We start from the raw sequence: 24,250 nt of genomic DNA, 5'->3' as shown, positions 1-24,250 counted from the left end.
TTCAACGCATACTTTTATTATTAACGAAATAAACATGTGTGTCCTAACTGTATGTTTAAATTAGAAAAGGAACATCTAAATTTTTACTTCCATTTCCAATATACAAAAATCCTGCATCAGGGGTCTTTATTTTGTGGAAGTATGACATTCCTGGCCAGTATAAACTTTTTAAATATGCGAGAGTGCCATTCTGCTCCAATGACAGGTTCCAACACCCAGAAGGTATGTCCTGGTCGATTGAGTCCAGAAAATCCATACTAAAGTTATAATCTTGTCTAGTCAACAGGTTAGTATTCCAACGTTGCTGTGCTGGGCGAATATGCATATAAGATTTAAGCTGTTTTGCTTCCTGTCCTGTGAGACCATAGAAATTAGGGTTAATTACTACAGAACCATCTGGCTGTTTGATTAGTTGCCCACGAGCGCAAATCTCAGCTTCGTCACAAATGTTGCTGATTGTTGCTGCAAGGCGTTTCTCTTCTCGCATCTCCTGGCATCTATCAGGATGCTGCTCATCCATAGCCTCATCTAGTACTTTTATTTTCAATGACGGCTCCCCTCGAAAGGGAAATGTGGTAAGTAGAGATAGCTGCTTATATTTCTTCTTTGGTCTGGCCAGAAGGCCCCAGAATTTGAAGTCAGTTGAGTAGAAATACTTTCTTTCCGCTAAGGCATCTCTGGTGATACCCACTGCTATATGATAATCTCCATCGACAGCGTAGATCTGTCCCCAGTATTGAACATGAGAAAAGTGGTTCTCTACTTGTAACAGTGTCAGAGAATTTTGTAACAATGATATTAACTCGTTCGATAACATAAACCCATTGACATTAACATACTCTTTATATTCCCACAATTTGTGAATATCCATTTTAAGATAAACACCATATTTAATTATGTATGTCAAATATATGTCAGACATATATTTTTTTGTGATGAGTTTAATAGTGAATTACAATTAAGGATATATGTAAAATATATCTACTCGTCTAACTTTCGATTTGTTTTTACATGTTTTATGGTGCAAAGAATAATTTGATAAAGCTTAATAGTATTTCTCATAATAGCATATTTATGTTTTAGTTTAATATGAGAAATGTAATATAGTTACATTTCAAGACGATTCGGGAAATCTAAGTATACTACTGCAATACAATTTCCCTTAACATGGAATGTATAATATACCAAAAATATCGTTAAGATATCCAACAGGGACATCGGCAGGCTATGTAAGAGGATATTTACGTCTCGTATGACAATTACCGGACGTCAAATATTTGCAAGCCCTCTGTTGATCGTAACTTGTAACTCGAGTAGAAAAACTACCACATTAACAAGATTTCTGTTACGGTAAACTGTGTACGATTAGATAGGTCATTTTGTACTGGATGTGAGGTCAAATAACCAAAGCCGCAATTTACTTATTTTCGCAAGATTTCTATCGTGTCATGTAGCTTATTTGTAGGCCCACGGGTGCGTAAATTTATCATGTAAATATTTAACAAAAATAGACTTTTACAAAATAATAGTCATTACAATATTGTAGATATTTAGCTTAGGAAATTTAGATATACATTTTATCATTTACCTAATTACATTTTGTATTAAATTTAATTGTTAGTATTGAAATATATTTTTATTCATAATATTTTGTACTAACAGTTTCTACCTCATACTGGATGTCGCTTTTTGTTCAACTTTTGACTACTCCACACTAGATGGCGCTAAGAGCTCGATTAAAGGAAATATAATATTCCGTTTTTAAAGAGCATGTTGACGAATTTCATACATCAAACTAAATTATTCATAATTTTATAGTAAAAGTTATATACGAGTTATATCTGCTAGAATTCAAATTCAGCTGGATCTACCAGGCTAAACTTGTTAAAACTGTAGCAATCGCTTAATTCCATCGAATGTTTTGATAAAAAAAATCTAATACGTAAGATATGTAAGTATAATAATAATATTCTACTACTCTGGTATTTTGTAGAGTTCAATTTAAATATTACGAAGTCTTACCCGATTTTTAGGTAAGAAAATTTGAATTTAGAATTATAAGACTGTTAAGGACTGTTACATCCGTGCTGGTGAACTATCCTGAGTTAGTTAATGTTCATTAAAAAGTACTTGCGTAAGTATGTACTTTTTAATATACGAGTTTTATAATTGCATTGGCGTTTTGACTCTCGAGGGTGTAATTTTTTTCACGTATTTTATCTCACTTCCGAGTTCCAGTCGATTCTTTAACGGATTAGGTACTTGAAAACTCCTCCAACTAAACTATGCACCCTCTCTCGACTCAATAGATACAGGTGTTCGCACTTAATGTCACAATTAAAACATCAAGCAATAAAAACAATGAGCGCGTGTCGGCGATTCGGCACGCGCTACGTGTCGGTAAAAATGAAAATTGTCGGTTACGTGTCGTTGAGGGCACAGATTATGTGAGGGCTCTTCAAATGCACGATAACTGCACTGCTGGTATTGATTGGACTCTATGGCCAGTATTCTAAAATGGGGACGAGATACCTCGGAATCTTTCGACAGTGCTCAAGACGAGCACGACTAGATATTTGTGCAAAAAAAGTCTATTAACATAAATGTAGGAGATGATATTGTTAATTCTTTGGGTATTTTATGGTAAAAGGTTTAGACTTAAAGATTTAACTTAAAATATGATAAGGGTGTTAAAACTATTTTAATGCCAAAATTTGGTAGAGGTTACAGTTAATTTGAATTTAAATGAAATATTTAAAAATATGTTATTAATTAAACAAATTGAGGTAAAGGAAAATAAATCACTTTGTCTATGACTATAAATATTTTTGTTTACCTAACTGGCGAGTATAACTCCAATCGCTAAAAGCAGACAATTATATATTATATATATTATTCCCAAATCATGAGGTAAGGTAAGGTAATGATAGATAATTATTAATAATTTTCAATTTTATAAACAATTAATATTAGTAAACATAAAGTTGAGGCAGGTATTCTACCTCCCCTCCCACCGCGGAACACGTAGTTCCGCGGGGTCCAGCCTTGTCGTGGCGGGAGGGCTCAGTACCGGCAGCACGGGGCTTATACCTGAACGTGCTGCTGGAAAGCAAATGGGACCACCACGACGTAATTAGCCGCTCCCGACAGGTTCTCATTAGAAGAACCATGTGAGATGCGGCCGGATAGATGGCGCTTTAGGTGCCTGGGCACTTTAGCGATCTGTGTTTTGTCTTGTTCGTGTCTCAACGTGCTTCCAGCACTTCAACAGACTGATTTGTGGAGTGTTGTGTGCGTGCTCACTTATTGTATCCCGCTTCCCTTATCCGGGAGCGGCGTTTACTTGTGTTGGTGTTATGTGTGTTTCCTACTCCCTTAAAGGGGATTGGGGAGAGTGGTGTTTCACGTCCGTCTGTATAAATGTTCTTGTGTTGCTTCGGTACATGCGAGGCCAAGGTGGAGGACAAGCGGTTATTCATTCCGTGCGTCCTATGCGCGGCTGTCTCTTTCTCGGCCTACATTGGTCCGCCGTACCCGCGCTATCTCTAATTCTTATTACTACAACGTGTACTATTCATGTATACTTTGTCCGTATACAGGTCACCTGAATCCCAAGTTTCGGTTCCCGGCGATGGGATGCATGACCGGGGGGGCTTAAACCCGGTCACTAGGGCACCAGGGAGGGGAGCTACCCCTCCTTAAATTAAAAGCACCACAAAGCATGGAAAGTAACGGAAAAGATAATAATACCCCAGGAGGGTCAAATCCCTCCCATGACCAAGAGGTCATGGCATCCGGTCCGCATCGTATTCTGGGGGCGGACCACGACCATGCGACAGAACCCAAAAACTCACGACCTGGCAATAATACGGAAATACTGATCAAGCTTACGGATCGTAGCGGGCCGTTGGAGGGGTGCTCAGGCGCCTCTAAAACGCCCTCTACACAAGGAGAGATCGCAAAAAGGGAGAACAATGAGACCGTCCAGCGCACTCGATGTCAATCACCGGTGCAAAGTGCAACCTGGTCCTACGCGATGGCTGACGATATGGGCTCAGACTCAACCGGCTCCATGTTGAGCATAAGCTCGACACACACTCAACAGCGTCCTCGAGGCTTAGGTGAGGCCCCTTGCACCCCAGGGGAGAAGTCGCGCTTTTGGCGTCCCCGAAAGAGAACGAGACAGGACGACGAGGAGAGTAGCTGCAGCGACACCCCTACTCTTTCGCGTGAACGCACGAAACCGGGGTACCAAAGAGCCCGAAGAGTGGAGAGAGAAAGTGAAGCCGAGGCGGAACTCGCGGTTCTTAACGAGAAACCCACCGAGACGGGTACGGTCGGAAACGCCAGAAAACGCATCGAAGAAAACCTGGCTGCCGTAGATAAAGTGGCCAGGTGTTCTATGAACCTAAAAGGTACCTTTGTCGCCGCTCTCAAAAAGGCAGTTGCAGCAATCAGAAAGGATGCTGACAGTCTGGCGGAGAAAACGCTTTCGGATGAAACTCGAGCTTTGCAGCTAGAAAATGAACGCCTCCGTGCACAACTTAATTTACTACAAGGCGAGATGCGCGAGTTGAGGCTGATCTTGAAGGGGGCCCAGAAGGACCACCCAACTGTCAATGTAGAAGAAATGGAGGCTCGTATCCTCCGCCAGGTAGGTGAGCATATTAATGCTCAACTAAAGGATCTCGGCTCAATACCTAACCTGGAGCCGCCACTCCTTCCCCTTCCAACTGTAGATAGTAAAAAAAGCAAAAAAGGGAAGCCCCCTCTCAAATCACCGAGGTCAAGGGATCCCCTCACTTCCTCAGCAGCACCGAAGACAAAGCGGAAGAAGGCAACCGTGCAGACGCAAGCTACTAGAAAGGAAGAGCAAAACAGCTTGGCAAAAGTGCCGAGAAAGGAAATGTTTGGAGGAAATACCCCTGCCTCCTCTCCTGCAAGTGCCATTGTATTACCACCCACTCGACCCTCTTTGGCTACCAACAATGAAGAAGGTTGGACGATGGTTACCAAAAAAAGGCGAAAACCGGCAACGGTAACACAAAAAAATGTGACAGCTTCAAAGTCTGAAAAGCCCCCGGCCAGGTCGCTGCCCAAGCTTAAAGTACCTCGCACCGCTGCAATTGTGCTGACTCTGCCTAAAGACGCCGAAGCTAAGGGTGTAACCTATGCCGCTGCCCTTAAAGAAGCGCGCGCTCAAATAGATCTGAAGGAGGCTGGCATTGAGGGTGTTAAGTTTCGCCGAGCGGCAACCGGAGCCACTATAATTCAGATCCCTGGAGCTGGTAGCGGGGAAAAGGCTGACATTCTTGCCAAGCGCCTCAAAACAGTACTGAGTGACAGTGGAGTCAAGATTAGTCGGCCCATCCGATGCGCCGATGTCCGAATCTCTGGCCTGGACGACTCTATCACAGCGGACGAACTGCGCGAAGCGATTGCGGCAAAAGGAGAGTGCCTGGCTGATCAAATTAGGATCAGCAACATACGGCAGGACAGATCGGGTCTTGGTGCAGCCTGGGTTAACTGCCCGATAACGGCCACTAAGAAACTCTTAGCGGGGAGATTCCTCGTCGGCTGGGTGGCGGCAAATATTAGTGTTGCAAAGCCAAGAGAGCTACGGTGCTATCGATGCCTACAAGTCGGGCACGTAGCTAGCCGCTGCATGTCCGACACTGATCGTAGCCAACTATGTTTTCGCTGCGGTCAAGCAGACCATAGAGCAGCCTCCTGCAGTGCAAAACCCAAGTGCCTACTCTGCGACGAGGCCGGTAGGAAAGCGGATCACAGGCTAGGGGGAAATAGTTGCACGGCTCCCAGTGTGAAATTTTCCAGACGCCACCCTTCACTTAAAAAGAAGTCGCCCGCAAAGTCTCCGCGTAACAATGCGCGCATGGAGGTTATTTAAACCGCAGTAAATTATCATGGCCTTACGGATTCTCCAGAGCAACTTAAACCATTGCGCTGCTGCGCAAGACCTACTGTATCAGAGTCTGGCGCAGTGGAACATCAACATTGGCATTATTTCCGAGCCTTACTCAATACCCGAAAAAACGAACTGCATTGGCGACCTCGACGGTCTGGCCGCAATTATCGTTACTCCGGCAGACAGCTCGCCCTACATTGGCCCAGTCCGAAAAGGCCACGGCTATGTGGCAGCAAAGTTGGGTAGCGACATGTGTATCGTGAGCACTTACTTCTCCCCCAATCGCTCCCTAGCTGAATTTGAGGCCTTCCTAAACGAACTGGAAACCCTGGTGCAATGGAGTCACCCGAGACATTTAGTCATCGCTGGGGATCTGAACGCGAAGTCCGCGGCCTGGGGTTCGCCGGTGACCAGGCCACGGGGAAATGCGTTGATGGATTGGGCAGCAGCGCACTGTATGGTAGTGGCTAACAAAGGCTCTGATGCTACGTGTGTTCGAGCAAATGGTGAGTCGATTGTGGATGTCACGTTCACGATCACCCAACTCTCATGCTGTATCCAGGACTGGGAGGTCCTGACGGAGGTTGAGACGCTTTCGGACCACCGGTATATCCGTTTCTGCATCCTCCCTCCGTCGGCAAATCCTGTTCCGGTTTCGACAGAACTGGGCCCAAAATGGGCACTTAAGAGTCTGAACAAGGAGCAGGCGGAGTTGGCAACGATTGTGCAGGCCTGGTGCCCCAGCCCAGCCTCCGTAGAGCCTGAAAAAGAAGCAGAGTGGTTTCGTGGCGCACTGACGAACATCGCGGATGCTGCGATGCGAAGAAGCCGCCCTGGACCTCACCGGACCAGTGTATTCTGGTGGTCGGCAGAACTCGCCCAGTTGCGGTTTGCTTGTGTTGCAGCTCGCCGAGGCTACACGAGGACTCGCAGAAGGCGACCCATTCCCGCAGTAGAGGAACGGCAAGCATATAGCGCATACCGAGCTGCAAAACTGGCGCTGCGAACAGGTATCGCCGAAGCAAAAAAGAAAGCATGGCAAGAACTGCTGGACACTCTCGAGCGGGATCCATGGGGGCGCCCGTACCAAATAGTTACAAACAAGCTACGCTCGCGAGCCCCACCCCTCACGACACACATGGAGCCGGAACTGCTCAGTACAGTGGTGACAGAACTCTTTCCTAAACGTGACGCCTCGAGCACCCCACATGATACGACTTTGGACCACGGAGAAATAGTGTCTGAAGTGTCTCCTTCGGAGCTTAAGACGGCAATAGCACGCATGTCCTCTAAGAAGACCGCACCCGGCCCCGATGGCATGCACGGACGAGTGTTGGCTCTGGCCCTCGACGCTGGTCTTGACATGCGCTTTCGAAACCTCCTCACGGAATGTCTTAAAAGGGGCCTTTTTCCGTCGACATGGAAGACAGGTCTGTTAGTTCTTCTAAAAAAGGGTGGAAAACCTCCGGAGTCACCATCGGCGTATCGTCCTATAGTTCTTCTAGATGAAGCCGGTAAGCTTTTCGAGCGTATCATTGCCGGCCGAATTTATAACCATTTGGAAACTATAGGACCGAACATACATGAGGCTCAATTCGGTTTCCGAAAAAACAGGTCAACGATCGATGCAATTGCGCAACTGCGAGGAGTGTGCGAGGAGCAGGTGTCACGGGGCAGAGTAGTTCTAGCGGTGTCGTTAGACATTGCGAACGCCTTCAATTCCTTGCCCTGGGACTGTATCCTGGATGGCCTGCGCCACCACGGCTTACCGGCCCATATAAGAAGATGTGTAGCATCGTACCTTAACGGCCGTCGTGTCATCTTCCCGAAACAAAATAGCATAGGGAGCCACCTCATCAAGTGCGGCGTTCCACAAGGTTCGGTTCTTGGCCCCCTCCTTTGGAACATAGGTTACGATAGAGTGCTGCGAGGGGAACTGGTTCCGGGAGTGTCAACGATATGCTATGCAGACGACACCCTCGTGGTCGCTATTGGACAAGATTTTAAGGAGGCGCGCCTTCGAGCGACAGCTGGAGTAGCTCGGGTGGTTTCTGAAATCAAAAAGATCGGCCTCGAGGTCGCCCTTCAGAAATCAGAAGCTATATGCTTCTACGGACACAGAAAAGCTCCACCCCAAGGCGCAGACATAATTGTCAGTGGAGTAGTCATCCGGGTTGGTACCACGCTTAAATACCTAGGGCTGATTCTCGACCCACGGTGGACTTTCAGACCACATTTCGCAGCACTTGCCCCTAAGCTCACCGCCACCGCAAACATGCTCTCGCGCATAATGCCGAACCTCGGCGGGCCGAATGGGGGGTGTCGCCACCTTTACGCAAATGCGATCCGGGCGAAAGCACTCTACGGGTGCCCAATATGGGCCGACAAACTTACCAGGCACAATCGCACGATTCTCAGGCAGTCGCAGCGAGTGATCGCAGCCAGGGTTGCGAGGGCGTACCGCACTGTGTCCTATGACGCAGTGTGTGTCATAGCCGGTACCGCACCCTGGCATCTCGACGCGGTTGCTTTTAGCGAAGTATATTGGCGGAGAGCCGAAACCAGGGAAAGAGGAAGCAACCCCACACTGGAAGAAATAAACGCTTGGCGAGCCCTGGAAGCCCAAGAAATGCTAGCAGAGTGGGAAAAGGAGCTGGCGGGAGCGACTGCCGGTAAATATACTATAGAAGCCCTCAGACCCCTGCTCCAACACTGGGTAAGGAGGCGCTGGGGCCAGCTCAGCTATCGTCTTGTGCAGATCCTGTCCGGACACGGATGTTTCGGTAGTTATCTGCACAGAGTAGTAGGGTGTGAAGAGGCACCAACCTGCCACCACTGTGTCGGAGACAGCCCGGATGACGCCCAGCATACGCTGAGAGACTGCCCAGCATGGGACGTGGAAAGGGGACCGTTGCTGGATGCACTCCAGGGCGAGGACGCAACACTTCCAAATGTATTGAAGGTTTTAGTGAGCGCGAGAAATGACGGCCCGTGGAAAATATTTTATAATTTCTGCGAGGCGGTCATGAAAATAAAAGAAGAGGCGGAAAGGACCAGGGAGCTTTGTCCCGATGCCCATCCGCGACGGCGAAGAAAACCGCAGGCCCGTCGCATAAACGCGCGACGCGCTCACCAAATTCTCGCCGCCTAAAAAGTGCCTAAGCGGGGAGCAGGGGTCCATGCGTCTAAAAGAAGGGATGATGACCCATCCCTGCAAGTACTGGACCCGATCTCCCCTAGCTATTTGTAAATGCGTATGGCCCGGTCTGTGAAAGATGCTTGCTGTGTCAAGCATCCTCACAAATCAACAATGGGCGGGAAGAGGCGGACGCAACCGCCGCATCGCGTGTTGGGAAGCGGATAAGGCTCTGCTGTTACCGCATCCCGCATAAGGCGATTGTTGGTGGCACCTTGGGGTTTTAGTGGGTATGCACAATGGCGAGTCCCACATAATCCTTCTGCACCAAGCAGTCGCGCCGCGGAAGGGTATGCGCAAAGCATTTCCCCAAGTAAAAAAAAAAAAAAAAAAGGTATTCTACCTCACTCCATTATTTTTAGGTAAGTAGCTATTAAATTAATCTTAATTTAATGATTAATTAAAAGGAAATCGGCGTCGGGTCCTTCAAGAAAATGGCGTACCAATTAATGGCCGGCAACACATTCGCGAGCATTAAGAGGGTCCATGGCTGTATCACATGACATTAGGTGAGCCTTCTGCCCGTTTGCGTTCTCTAAAAAAACACAATTCGTAAAGCCTACTGAGGCGAAAAGCTAATATTTTTCACTTTGAATACCGAACAAATGTCGGTTTTCGATCCCAATTGAAAAGCAATCATATCGTCAAACGTACAATAAAATTAATTCGCCATGTGTGTGCTAAAGCTTCGTTGTTTAGCGACACGGTGTGTCTGCGCGCAGCGTCAGCCGACTGAGCAATCATAATGTGACCATCCAAAAACAATACAGAGTTCCCACAACCGCGCCCCGGGCCTTCCCTTCCCGCCCCATGAGACCTTAATCGCCCCATTTCTTTATTTTTCGCCGTTAATTGTTTGTTAACAGGAGGCTGGCTGACTCGCCTGCGGGCGCGCCGTGAATCCGCTACGGATAACGTATTGTTACATGTTTTACAAACTCATTTGTTGGTTTTATCTGTTTGTGTTAAAGATTATAAATGGTAAAGGATTAAAAAATCTTTTAGTACCTCTATTAATATCTTTTGGGGTATTTAAGTTACGCAGTTTAGTACTTTTTATCTAATGATTACATTAAACACAAGTTTTAAGTCAGCATTTAGCATTTAAAATTGCAAGGTGTGATTGTGTAACATAACTAAGGGTTTATATTAATTAACTTCGATACTTACCAAATCCGTCACCCATAAAAAAAAAAAAAAAATTAAGATATTGTTAAATCAATTCGTATGAGAACAAAAGTTCAAGAACTATTCAAAATAAAAGCGAATTCATTCCAATTGATGGAATAGAATTTCACAAACATTTAATGACTTCACGTAAACCGATGAATGGAAATGTATTCTCACAATTGCGTTCGATAACTTGCAAAATTTAAGTGCACTTTTCCCACAATTAAGTATAAGAAAAGGAATTAAGAGTGAGCGATGGAGTGGCGATTTCCGAACGAATGACAAAAGGCGGGAATTTGTGCCTAATCGCAAGTGAACGTCACAAACAGGGGTCGTGGCGCGAATTGCGATGTGAGCTATTTGTAAAACATGAGTCCTTTGTGCTAGTGAATCCGCGTCGCTGACCCGGCGATAATTGCTCGATGCTCGCGGATTATGCTGAGATCGAGAGGCTAACAGCCCTGAGAAAGTTAACAGATTGCAGTTCAATGCGTCTTTATACCATAAGTTATTGATGGTTTAATAAGTAGGTATTGATTGAACTTCCAAACTGCTGAGAATTTTTAGGAATTGTTACAAAGTTCTGAACCGCTTAGGCTTTCTCAAAGCGGTCGCATATTTGGAACCTGGTTGTGCATTAAATGATATTTCGCAATAAACCAACATATTTAAGACCTGTAAAGTCTATGTGTCAAACACAGGAACAATCACACAGAAGCAGATGGAGAAATTCGTTTTCCTTTCTCGCAGGAGGTTTACGGGAATATCTAGTAGGTATTATATATATATCTGTGTTCATCGTAAAGTTCGCCAGTGGCTGGCAAGTAGTATAAAAACAAAAGATTCATTATTTATAGAGAACAAGTAAACGGGGTAGAGGCTCATCTGATGTTAAGTGCTACCGCCGCCCATGGACACTCTTAATGCTCGAGGGGTTGCGAGTGCGTTGCCGGCCTTTTAAGAATTGGTATTGGCACTTTTCTTGATGGGCCAGTCGAATTGGTTATGGCAGTTTTATTTTTGTCAAAAGATTGAAATGTTTACTTAAAAATAGTTACAATAAAAGCTTTGTTAAATAATTGTTACAGTTCACACATGAGATGAAAATTATAAATAACAATGATTATTTTGTTTAAAAATCTCCCAGAAGTGCGTCGCGTGTCAGTGCTAGCACACGCGACTCGCCACAGATAATGATAAACGAGTTTAACGGTGTTGCCAATGCGAATAACCATCGTCTGATGGGGTTGCAAAGTAAAAATAATTGGCGCCCCGCGGACAGACGCGCGTTAATGTTTTGATAATGATGAGTGCTTTTGTCCGAATAAAACGTGGATTAATGTTTTGTTTTGAGATTTGTTTTTGTTCCTGGGGCTGGTGACCGTCGAATAAACATTGAGATTTCACTGAATTTAGTGTTTTACTCCGTAATTAGCGAACTATTTTATATTACCTACTATTCACTAATTAGTGCACAAAATTATTCTTTTCTCTCGTCTAAATAGTAAACAGTTTTGTACCTATTTTATAATAATGTTAATTGTATTTACATCAATTTCATGTAAATATGAGGTTTAAGAGTAAGTTTGTGGCAATCTACTGAATGAGATCCCATTTCCTACTAGAAAGCTATATTTATTACTGAGTGGTAACATTATACATATTTCATTAAGATTGACATTTGGTTATTCTCGTTTAAAGCGAAAAAAGTCGTGCACACACTGACAAATAAGATACCATCTAAACTCAACTCAAAATATCTTTATTCATATAGGTAAACAAGTACACTTATTAACGTCAAAAAAATTAAATTAATTGTAAATTTACATTTACTACCAGTTCGCAAGTCAAGGGCGTTGAGCGGGCATCAGCAGTAGTATTACCATTATATTTAAATAAGAGGTTTGTAAAATATGCTACTACATCACGCTACCTACTTGCATAACAAAAATCGTATTATAATAGGTAACGGTAGACAGACAAACTGACATGTCGGTTGATGGATTGTTTTGGCTTGCGTTCACAACACAAGCTCTTTACCTACACGATCATTGTAAAGAATATTGGAAAAGGTGTGCTGATGAAAAAATTGCTACCTTATATTTTACAACTATGTATAAGAAAATAATTATCGGTTATTATATATATGAATATATTAAATAAAAATATATAAGAATACAAATGTCAAATCTATCTAACTTTAGTTACAATTTCTTCTGTTAAAATAGAGTAATAACATTCTATTGAGTGGTTATTGTTTATTAAAGAATGTTGGTATTTCGTTGCAATGTTGCACTCAGAATTAAAAAAAACTTATAGCCACTAAACCAAGCAATATTTGTTTCACCATAATTAACTTATCGTGCAGTTTAAATTGTTGGCTTGAAATCTTATTGCAGAAAATGTTTTCACAAAATTCGATTAATACATTTGTTATTTCCTTTTAACATAATTAAAATTCAATTATAAACATTGCAGGAGTTCACACTTCTCGGAACATAAAATTAAAATGTCAGCCTCTTGCGGCGAGACGGGGCAAAAAGTCACGCTCATACGTCAAAAGATTTCCTAACCTACATAAAGACATCTAAACAAACGAAATAAATTGTATCTTACAGAAAGGGTGCCACCATCTGCATGAGTACGATCAATTATCACCATTGTCAGAAACCGACAATAACCTAACACATCATCAGAACATATTGAGATGTTATTTAAGAACCGCGTTTTTCCTTTGCCGCTACAGATAAAACTAACACCTTAAACTTCGAACACAAAGTCTATTATTGTCTGTGATTAAATGACAGATGCGTTCGGAAATCGTTCTAACCTCCCACTGCTTGCCGACAATGCGACACTGTGGTACAATAAAAGGTATTGAGCTCACGTGTCGCTAACTTGAGGACTTAATTAAATTGGTCATGTCTTCATTCGTGGGCAGATGATTTATTTATGCCTAAAGCTCTGGAGATTTGTTGGGAAATATTTGATAAAGAAACCGCGTGGGAAGAACTGTTAGGACCAATATAGGCCTATTGTATTTCAGAGTACCTACTCTAAATAGAAAAATACGAGATTCACTTTTCATTCAAAAATTCGTATCGGCCAAAGTTATAATTACGTGTATAATTAAAACTTAAAGGAACACATTAAGCATTTTTTTTAATGCAGAGAGAAACCAAATTAATAAATCACAAAATATATATATCTTCTGAGTTCTGTTTATCTTGTAAATTTGTTTGTAAATTGTTTTGTTTAATGATAGCTTAAAATATATATAAGCACAAGTAAAATTAATGAGTTCCTATTTGTGAATACAGTAAAATTGCCAACTGCAAATGCAGCGTTATCCGATCAACTAGTTTTCTCTAATCCTCTTTGCCAAATGGTCCATACTTCACTTGCCACAATGACGTTTGAATCGGCAAAACTCGGACAATCGAAGGGCGTGTAACAAAAAAACATAAGAATAATCGTTATCGCACAATTCCGGACCCCCGGTGACAAATCGGATCGCTTGTAAGCTAAAAAAAAATAAAAAAAATAAGAATGGACACGAGGATACGGCAGATGCTGACAGAGTGCTTAGAATCTCATTATGTGGTGATTTTTTTAATTGGAGCAAATCGTGCGTTGGCAAGACTTGACGATCTTTATTGCGGCAAATTCGGCTTAAAAAGAGTTGTCAAATTGACTTTATTAGTAGTTCTATGTATAAAAATCATGGATTTATAATATACGAATAATTAAATACTTTTCAGTGTAATAAATTGTATTCTTAATTTTTTTCGAGACACAGCAATTGTTTTGAAATAGATTCATATCATTAATCCTCTGAAGCTGTAATAAAAGGTGCATTTAAAATATATATTACATGGTATTATAAAAGCCGCAGCTTTGTTCCTTTAACATTTATTATTTATTTACCAACGGAGCGTGAAGTTTATCAAAAAGCATTTTCGTGTTTTCGCCAAACGAATGCAATTAAAAATGTCGCAATAAGGTCTTTTGTATCGCTTATTCTCGCTCAACTCCAATATAAGAGAAATAGTGTTTATAATACTTTAAAGTTGCATGTAACAATTTGGGTTTTGTCACGTTACATTATTAATGGATGTAAAAGTCGTTTATTTCACCATAAATTATATCAGATGTATTATTTCGAACTTTTACTTTGATAATTGATTGATTATCTACTTTTGGCTTGACTTGTATCTGACTGTGCACTTATCACACCTTTTATCAAGTTGTTCTATATATAATCAAATACGTTCTGGTAAATACTTACTATTTAAATTTTATTAAATATCTACTTTTGTCAAGGGAGGACATATATTTGCCAGTGTGCTTATCCCACCTTTTAACGAGTTGTCTAAGTCCAATGTTTAATATGACACAGTTGCGGTAAATACTAAAAAATTTAACTAGATTGAGTATCCACTTTTAGCAAGGCAAGACATGTAATTTTCATCTGTAATTATCACACCATTTAACAAGTTGTCTTAGTTAAAAGATTTAAACAACGCAGTAACGAATGCAGAAACTACTAAATATTTTGAAAATATTTTTGAAAAAAAGTTTCGCTGCTTTTAGGAGTTTATTGTTCTCCAAATAAACTCGCAAAAATAGGGCAACTGCAATCAAGCCACACAGTGTGCCACTAATTAAAACAATAGAAAAATATTTGAAAGCAACACACTCACTTCCACTCAACTGAGCAACGCTAAATTAAAACCTCTTCATCTCCCTCCCTTTATTTAATAAACAATTTGTGGCCCTGGCGCATAGAATTCACAATAAATACTTCGATATAACGCTTGTTCGTAAGTACAATTCTATTTAAATTATACACTCAATGTTGTATAATGTATAACGTTTTGTATACTCGAGAGTACTTTGGTACTGCACCTGGCCTACGTATTCAAGTAAACTTCTACATGTTTTCGGTACGGAGATATTTAGGTATACTATAGGTCTCGGTACGTTCCTAAGGAGACCGTGGCCAGTTGGTATCGATTAAACGATTAATTTATTTTAAAAACGGCCGCGTCATTCCTAACAAGGCTTAGGATTTTTTTTAAATAATTTAGAGTAGTCAATAATGAATATACTATAGGAATATTTCCCGTGGGAAATATGTGATTAATTTGCGTTCCACCGTGCCAGACATACCTGTATTTAAAAATAATAAAACATATTTGTAAGACGTACAAACGAAAAAATAAACACTCCTAGATAGTACCTAAGTATACACACCTTCATATCCGCATTAAATTCTGTGTCAAAATCTAAACTTACTTCTTCTTGAAGATCCTAAACCTAACAAGCCAATAAGAAAAACATATAGGGGCTTCATTTAATTAAAAAAATTGTTTTCAGCTGTGTATACTTTCTATCATTTATAAATAAGACCCCTTAGAACATGCCAATCAATAGAAACCTTACTTCAAAATCAAATTAATGTCATTTAGAAAGAAAACAATGGAACAATACGGAAGCCATGCATAAACAAGTGGAGGCAAGCGTGGGAGCAATCAGACACACAAATAAACATAGAGATAGTACTTAGTTTAATAAATCTGTCAACACTGGTATGCAGGTTTCTTGTACCCGTTAGGGGTGGCGTGTAGGTGGAGTCTAATAATGGCCGATACATGCGATTGTTCCTTTATCCATCTGTTTTAATAAGGAGCAGTGTTAGCCTAGTGGCTACAGCGTGCGACTCTCATACCTGAGGTCATAGGTTCGATCCCCGGCTGTGCACCAATGGACTTTCTTTCTATGTGCCCATTTAACATTTGCTCGAACGGTGAAGGAACACACCGTGATAATATATATAAGTTTTTGACGACTTTTGAGCGAACGACTTTCATAAGGACATATAAAAATAATCGTTACTACCATTAGAAAACAAATACCTAAAGCAAAATTATTTTAAGTGGATAGATAGTCTCATATTGCAAACCATTTTTAAAATAAAATTCAACATATTTATAGTAGTTGTGCAATACTTTGCATGAATTACGCTTACTAATCAAACTGATTAAAGATTAAAAATGTGATAAAATACGAGAAGCACCAGCCGACAATCCCTTTAAAGTTAATCCGTTCATAAAAGTTTACAAAAGCTTCCTAAAATCAAAAACCCTCATCAACAAAGCTCTATACTATACGTCATCCGGTGGTGAGAGGCCATCCAAGATGGCTACAATATTAATCAATATTTCAACAACATTAGCTCGCGAGTGAAGAGCTCTCGCGGAGGCAGCCACCTTGCTTACTCGTCTTTTGTAAGAGCACTCTTGAGACCACGCCATTGTCTTACCTACTTCTAATCTTCTGGCTTATTTTGTATTTATTATTAAGGATTTAAAGCTTTGTGAAGATATCTTGTTTGACCTTATAATGGCATCTAGGTATCTAGACATTTTTGACAATGTTAGTAAGTATTTATTTACTTAGTGTAAATGAAACTATTTTAACATATATACCGTGGTACTTAGAAAGATATAAATATAACCATAAGTTGCTGTTATATCTGCTAGTCTAAAGAAATTCTAATTCCGTATTGTAAATAAATATTCGTTTATTTGCAAAGGAAGAGTTTTATTGAAGATTGTATAGTTATGTAAATAACCGCATAGCCATATTAAATTGGAGTGCAAACTTCATATTAATTACCATAATGTGATAATAATAAGACTAGTTAAGATATATATAATTGTTGTCCAAACTTATGACCTAAAAAATCAATTCACGTGTAATAGAACGCAGCATATATTTGTAACCATGTCTTCTATAAGTGTTTGTATAAGTGTCATAAATCCTACGAGTTAAAAAGTCTAAAAAATATTTTTCAACAATTAAAGCCCGTACCTACAAAGAATCATTTCGAAAACAGCTTCAGTGTAGTTCCGCTTCCGGTAATTGCTCCAATCGGCGGTAAAACACGCGCGTATTTATTTATTTATTTACTTAGTGAAGTTGGGGCGGAAACTGCGACATTTGGATTTTTGTTTTTCTAACTAGAATTTCGTATTTGCAGTTTGTTTTCGTTAATGGTAACCCCAAGATTTAATGTCTAAACGAATTTCGCAATTTATGCGTTTAAATTATAAGTTCACCGATTGAAATTCTAAGCTAAATGGATGTAGGCTGGAAGAGAAATCAGCTGAAATTGTGTTAAAAAATCTGTCGTAAGGTTTCAGTACGAGACAAATTTCACTGTAGGTACCTATACTTGTATCCGCATTTACCATGGAGAGTGTTCAGAGGAGTTGTTCAGATTAATACCTGCAGCTGAGTTTCATCATCGGACGTCGAGGCAGAATACGAAATTCCACCCGTATCACCTCGACGTCCACCGTTCCACAACTGCGCGTTTTTCTAGGCAGTTTTTACCGCCCACCACCACTTTGTGGAACCAGCTGCCGACTGAAGTATTTCCGAACCAATTCGACTTAAGGTCCTTCAAGAAAAGAGCATACCAATTATGTATCACTTAACATCAGGTGAGCCTCCTGCCTGTTTGCCCCCGGTTCTATAAAAAAAAAAAAAAATCTATGTGTACGTAAAAACTGGTCTTGGACAAAATGTAACCAATGGTCTATATTATTTTCGGCACTTGCCGTTAAAGTGTAATTAAAATTTATTTTTGGATTGCATTAACATGCAGTTCATTTATAGACTCGTAATTGCTCGTACAAATTGAAACACAAATGTAGCAAAAAGCGTCAGTAGCGACACGAGCGGTAGTTAAATATTTGTGTGGAGGCAACATTGACGGCAGTCGTGGATACACGTCTCGCTATTGACACCATCATTTTAGGTTAAAAAAGATAAATTATAATTAAGCCAAATCAGATATTTATTATTGACGAATAGTACAGGTAACTGTATAATAAATCAGTATATATAGTTTATTTTACATAAAATGATTTTTAAGTGAATTTAACTGCAATATTACGATTAGAAGTGAGGAACAATTGAATTTTTTCTTATTTAATATAGGATTTGAGTTTTTATATTATTACTGTAATGTAAAACTTCTGTAACTTGTTACCATTATAGAGAGGTAGAGAAGGTAAGAGTAGGATACCATGAGACCTGTCAGAGTTTACTAATTATTTCCTATACATAACATTTAATTTTATTTTTAATCAATTTTGAAAGGAGCACGAAATACATATGGAGCACAAACTTGTATTTTCAAAAACGAAAGCCAAAATACGTTGGTGCCCGCGTGCGACAGAAAGAAGTTTTGTTAGAATTAAATTACGCAACAAATAGAACAGTGACCATATTCGCAGAAAACAAAAATAATTGATGCTGAGTAACATGCGCTAAAATTTAAACGGAGATGAACAGGGCACGTAGCGTATTCAAGCAACCGAGATGAGGTGGTCTCAAAAAATAACCGTATGGACTGGTCAAAAGGAAAGAGGAACATGGGCAGAGTGACGGGCCGATGGGATCGAAAGTTCAGCTGGAAAGAATTGGATGATGATCTAAATGAAATGAGTTGGATAGGGTGGAAAAAATTGCAGACGGCCTTCTTCCGGACAGGGGCTGCATCTTAGAGTAGTAAAATCATATTTATATAAATGTATGTCTATAAGATGTCGCTGAATAAAGGCTTATTATTATTATATCATAGGAAAAAAAATATTAATAGTCCCAGAAAAACCAAGTTTCATAGAGTCAGTAGTTCAGTAGCACTGATTGGCTCAATCGTTGTGTAAACACGCGCGCGGTCACACGCTCTGATATTGTACTAGGTACATTTACCGACGTGCTGAGAATGTATATACAACTATATATAATGTACTCTAGTGGACTATATGTGGAATGTCGTACCAGCACAGGGTGATCGCAAATTTAGAAATCCTTTTTTATAAAGCCCAATATAACATAGATTTACACATCCTAAGGACAGAGAGGTATGTAGGACTCAGCTTAATCCCTCTCAGTATCACCTCCACCATCAGACTAAGAAGTACTGCCAATTAGTCTTGTAGACGGTGCTGTCATCACGTTTTATCGAGACTTCACTCGCTGTTAGAATATAGGTACCTAGATTGACAGTCAAATTAAATATATTTAGGTAAATTTAAGATCGTTTTTTTGTCTAATTGTTATCAGTGACTCTAAATTAACATTTACTGCCAGAAATCAAGGGCGTAAAATGGACGAGAACTGACGGAAAATTCCACAATCGTTTAAATCACCAGCTGATTCAAATCCTTCATATTGCAAAACCCAAACTTAACAAAGTCGGAACTTTTCAGTGTAATTTTTCGTCTTGTAAATACTTTACGATATAAATTATTAGTATTACAACTTATATAAATGTAGTGTGTATATAACCTATTTTATTATTATAAATCAAAGTTGTCCCGTTGTTAGTGCATTCATCCATTCAGCCCTACATTTAATTGTTTCTTTTGAACTTGGAATCTAGGTGTAATTGAGTTTAAATAACTAATGTACCTAATCATTAAATCTACAAGCTTTTGCCAAGAGTAAGAGAATTAGCTTAAATAAGTATCAAATTCTTGCGGCTCCTTATAATGAATATGATTACACGTATTTTAAACTGTATAATTTAGATAAAACATAACCTCGCAATACACCATTACATTTGTATGTTTGTATGCAAACAGAAGAATAAAAGCTTTATTTTGTAGTCACGTAAGCGGGCGTGGCTTTGAGTGGGCGGGGTCGGCTATATTCGTGCCTAGACGTGTTCCTATAAATAACTTGAGGTTAAAGATTGTTAGGAGAACCGTAACTTGATATATTTAGTTCTTGTATGTTGTGATTCAAGTTTGCGTGATTTACATTACACAACTTGTTAATTGTTTAATATCACCAATCATGGGGAAGATGTTAGTATTAAAATAAGGAATATTTTGTTTATTAATTGAAGTATTACATATTTATTGGTTGCCTAACTTAAACATTATAAATTAATCTACAATCTGTGTTGGTACTGTGTAACGCCCAAAACTGTGATACTTGTATACAAATCAATGTGGTTTTTTCAATATACATAATATGTGTAGCGGTGATGCCATTGATAGTTACAGAGTAAGCATCGACGCAGCACGAAATTAACATATTCTTTATCCCCTTACAAAATTTAGTAAAGTATTGCAAGTTCTAAAAAAATCTTTTATCAAATGACGCATTTAATGATGTCGCAATAAATAAAACAACAATTACGAACATCTGCCGCAATAGACGAAACACAAAGTGATTTGTCATAAGTCATAACCCATTAAAGAGGCGAATTCGATTAATGATCGCCGCGATCATACAAACCGGTCGTTAAAATCTAAACACTATAAAAAAACAATATTTGCAGACCATGACAGATCTGGTTATATTGTAACGTAACCCTAACACGACGCCGCAAAACATTGACCCTCTAAAATACAAACACGAGATTCGTCCAACGGAAAATGATACCTAGCCGCGTGGGGTAAGGTACATCTCAGGTGTATCCGTAAATTGGTCACCCTATATTATCGCAGTACTGCAGATAGGAGGGATCTACGACTGGGCGGGGTTTGAGGCGGGGTCTCGCGTACCAGTTGCACGGTGAGCTTAGTCGGACGCGCGCGGCTCGCAATGCCGCACAAAAATGAGTCCGCCAAGTTTCGCCATACGAGACCTGCTGCCGGAAGCGACCTCCAGGTCTCCCTCCCCTTCAGATACGGAACTAGATGTCACCGGGACGGAGACACCTCCACCATGCTCCTCCAAAAGCCCAGATGAAAAAAAAAATGAAAAACCGGCGTATAGCTACAATGCACTCATCATGATGGCGATTAGAAGCAGTCCTGAGAAACGGCTCACGCTTAATGGGATCTATGAGTATATTATGAAGAATTTTCCGTATTACAAAGAGAATAAGCAGGGCTGGCAGAATTCTATACGACATAACCTCAGTTTAAACAAGTGTTTCGTGAAAGTACCGCGGCATTATGATGACCCGGGTAAAGGAAATTACTGGATGTTAGATCCGTCATCTGATGACGTATTTATTGGCGGAACGACAGGGAAGTTGAGACGGCGTTCCACTGCTGCATCTAGATCGAGGTTAGCTGCGTTCAAACGAGGTGCAATTTTACATCCAATGTTTGGTAATCCGTATGCGTCGCTGGTGGGGCTCTACCCGCCTTTGTTATCGGTCTACGGGCGGTATGCTCTTCCAAGTCCGCTGTTGCGGCTGCCGCCTCCACCACCGAACCCCTACCACCATCTTTATCGAAGGATCCACGGTTTGACGCCGTCAGTGAGTCCTCCAAACGAATCCGATATGAAACATAGTTGATTTAGTTAATTCGCGCGATATTTGTCGAGATATCTCGCTGAAGACTCGAAGTGACTGTGATAGGACGTGTAGATATTTGCAAGTATCTGTACAGTGGACGTATTTATTTATTTACGTAGGATTATAAGAGGCTAAGTTATTGAAGGAATTTGAAACTGTATTTATTGTAATAAGTTGCAAATGGTATAAGATTCTAAGAAATTTATTTGATGAAATAAAATGTAAATACGATAACGAAATTGTTTTAATTTAACTATAATACCTAATAGGACAATCATTATTATAGAATATTTTTTAAATCTCTGCTTTAAATTGAGCAGGGTTAGCATGTATTAATTATGATATCTATCTATAATTCTCTCATTATTAGAGCGAGCTGTAAATTCAAGCACCTCTTTACAAAATACAATAATTTGAACAAATATAACTCTTATTAACAAACTATGACTTTAAAAGTAATGTGATACTCAAACAACATTAAATCTCTCATACTTTATATGATTTCTTATGAGCAAATAGCATAGTGGTTCGATCCCCGGCTGTGCACCAATGAACTTGCTATTTGCGCATTAAACATTTCTCGAGCGGTAAAGAAAAATCACCTCAAAAGTCGACGGCGTGTGTCAGTCGCAGATCATCATCATCATCCTTTTGTATTGACAAATGATGATGAAACAAAAAAAAGGCCCAGACTTAAAAAGGTTGTAATACCACTGAATATTATTTTACTTTTGATCGATTAAATAATGCATTATTTCATTAAATTAAAATTTAAACATAACTTTTATGTAAAGTATAACAGATGGCGCCATAATAGATTTTAATGGGCTTAACCCAACTAATATTACGAATCCAGTACGTAACTTTTATTTCTCTATATCTACTCTAGAAAACGAACTTGAGTAACAATTTTTAATTGCATTAAATTTTACATGAACACGGAAGTAAACATTTTTAGATATGAGCGCAGTTAAGAAATGTTTAGCATTGAGCAACATTTCTTCGTCTGTTTCAAGTATCATTCAAGACTAAAGAGTCCTGCTACATCAATAGATCGCCTTATATAAATGAGAGAGACATCTCTAAACTATTAAGTTGTAAACCCGAAACGAAATCATGACAACGGAACAACGGATTCTGTCAATAAATGAACACCATAATTATTGAAATACTAGCTTTAATTTTTGAGAATACATTTAAATAAAAACAGGATAGCTTAAAAATATAAATAATAATTGACAAATTTATTGAATTTTAATAATGAAAAATATCAAAATTATACCTATATACCTACCTACAAAACCTACAAAATACCTTAACAAAATGCATATCAAACTAAAAAACCTCTAAAAACATAAGGAAACAGCTGACGTTCATATTTAGATATCGACGTATGCCAAATTATAATAAGTATTACATATACTCATATAAATAAGTATACCATTTTCCAAAATAGGCTGCAGTTCCTCTATATACGATATAAACTTATCTCTCTCGGAACTTTGAAATAATTCTATTTAAGTTCAAAGTAGTTAGTAAATATTATAATATTTCGTGTTATCAAAGACTTGCAAAAGATTTAATTAAAGGCTTTATGCTCAGAAATGATACGAACGTGTATCAAGTCATAAATATATCATAGGTCCTTCGCTAAGCGGTCGTAAGTGTTTAACGGTATATGAGTTTGATTCAAGCGAAACAATATTGTCGGGATTTCATATCGAGTTATATAGTCATACTTGATTTTCACCCTACAATTCAATCATTAAACGTCTACTCCATGTCATAATAAAAAGCAGGTCATATTCTCAAGCCGAGAGATAACTCAATTAAAGCAAGCTTTTATAAAATTCATATTTTATTCCATAGCAATACCTCTTGTCTTACGCCCACTTAGGCTGTATTTAAGCAGCTGTTATCATAATCAGTGCGTCACAATTAATTTCTTTGATATTGCGTGTGGCGAATCTCTTAATAGCTTAATTCATTATAATTTCGATTTATTTTACATATTATTTATTAAACCGAGCTTATAGTCGCGCCGTTCTTCGACAAAGATAGATTAAATGAGTTGTCGATCGTTTAAAGAATGGTCAGGGTTGTCCCTACATCTTAAATACGAGGTAGGTATTCCTTGTTACACAGCACGTTTTTATTTTTAATATAACTGGAGTAAATTATATGATTCACTTTAACGCCGTTATAATTTATAAATCAATTAGAAAATCGGTAAAAATATCATATTGTAATGAAAATATTTTTACGTGTTTTTTGTGTGCGCTTAATAGAAAGTGTACCTACTTTTTAAATTAAATATCTAATGATTCGTTATAATCGAATTATAATCACGAAGCTATTCAAAGAAATATACATTCACATGGTAAACTACTTATAACTATTGTAACTATGATTTTTTAAAATATTCTTATATATTATGTTGTCGAAAATGCTTAGGTTTATAACGCAGAGTGCCTTTAGCCTGTATAATTATTATAATTAAATTCTTTTCCGAATGGGATATGGGGCAGCCTGGCCCGTAGTAGCTATCTTCTTTTCTTTCAATTATACATAGAGAAAATACTTACTTATTTATGAATAAAAATATTAATACAAGATACAC

General features: G+C 39.4%; 2 protein-coding genes across 2 annotated transcripts; one reads left to right on the top strand and one right to left on the bottom strand.

Moving 5' to 3' along the window:
* Window positions 1–27: 27 nt before the first annotated feature.
* On the bottom strand, window positions 28–877 carry LOC110994396 (radial spoke head protein 9 homolog). The gene has a single exon (XM_022261010.2). The coding sequence runs from the start codon at window positions 869–871 to the stop codon at window positions 56–58; it is 816 nt and encodes a 271-aa protein (XP_022116702.1). The 5' UTR covers window positions 872–877; the 3' UTR covers window positions 28–55.
* A 20,021-nt stretch (window positions 878–20,898) lies between these two features.
* LOC110994370 (fork head domain transcription factor slp2-like) lies at window positions 20,899–21,856 on the top strand. Its single transcript, XM_022260972.2, has one exon. It carries the CDS (start codon window positions 20,938–20,940, stop codon window positions 21,628–21,630), a length of 693 nt encoding a protein of 230 aa, XP_022116664.2. The 5' UTR covers window positions 20,899–20,937; the 3' UTR covers window positions 21,631–21,856.
* Window positions 21,857–24,250: the final 2,394 nt, after the last annotated feature.

Source organism: Pieris rapae, chromosome 15 (genome assembly GCF_905147795.1).
Source record: "Pieris rapae chromosome 15, ilPieRapa1.1, whole genome shotgun sequence".
NCBI lineage: Eukaryota > Metazoa > Arthropoda > Insecta > Lepidoptera > Pieridae > Pieris > Pieris rapae.
This window is presented reverse-complemented; position numbering and strand designations above follow the sequence as displayed.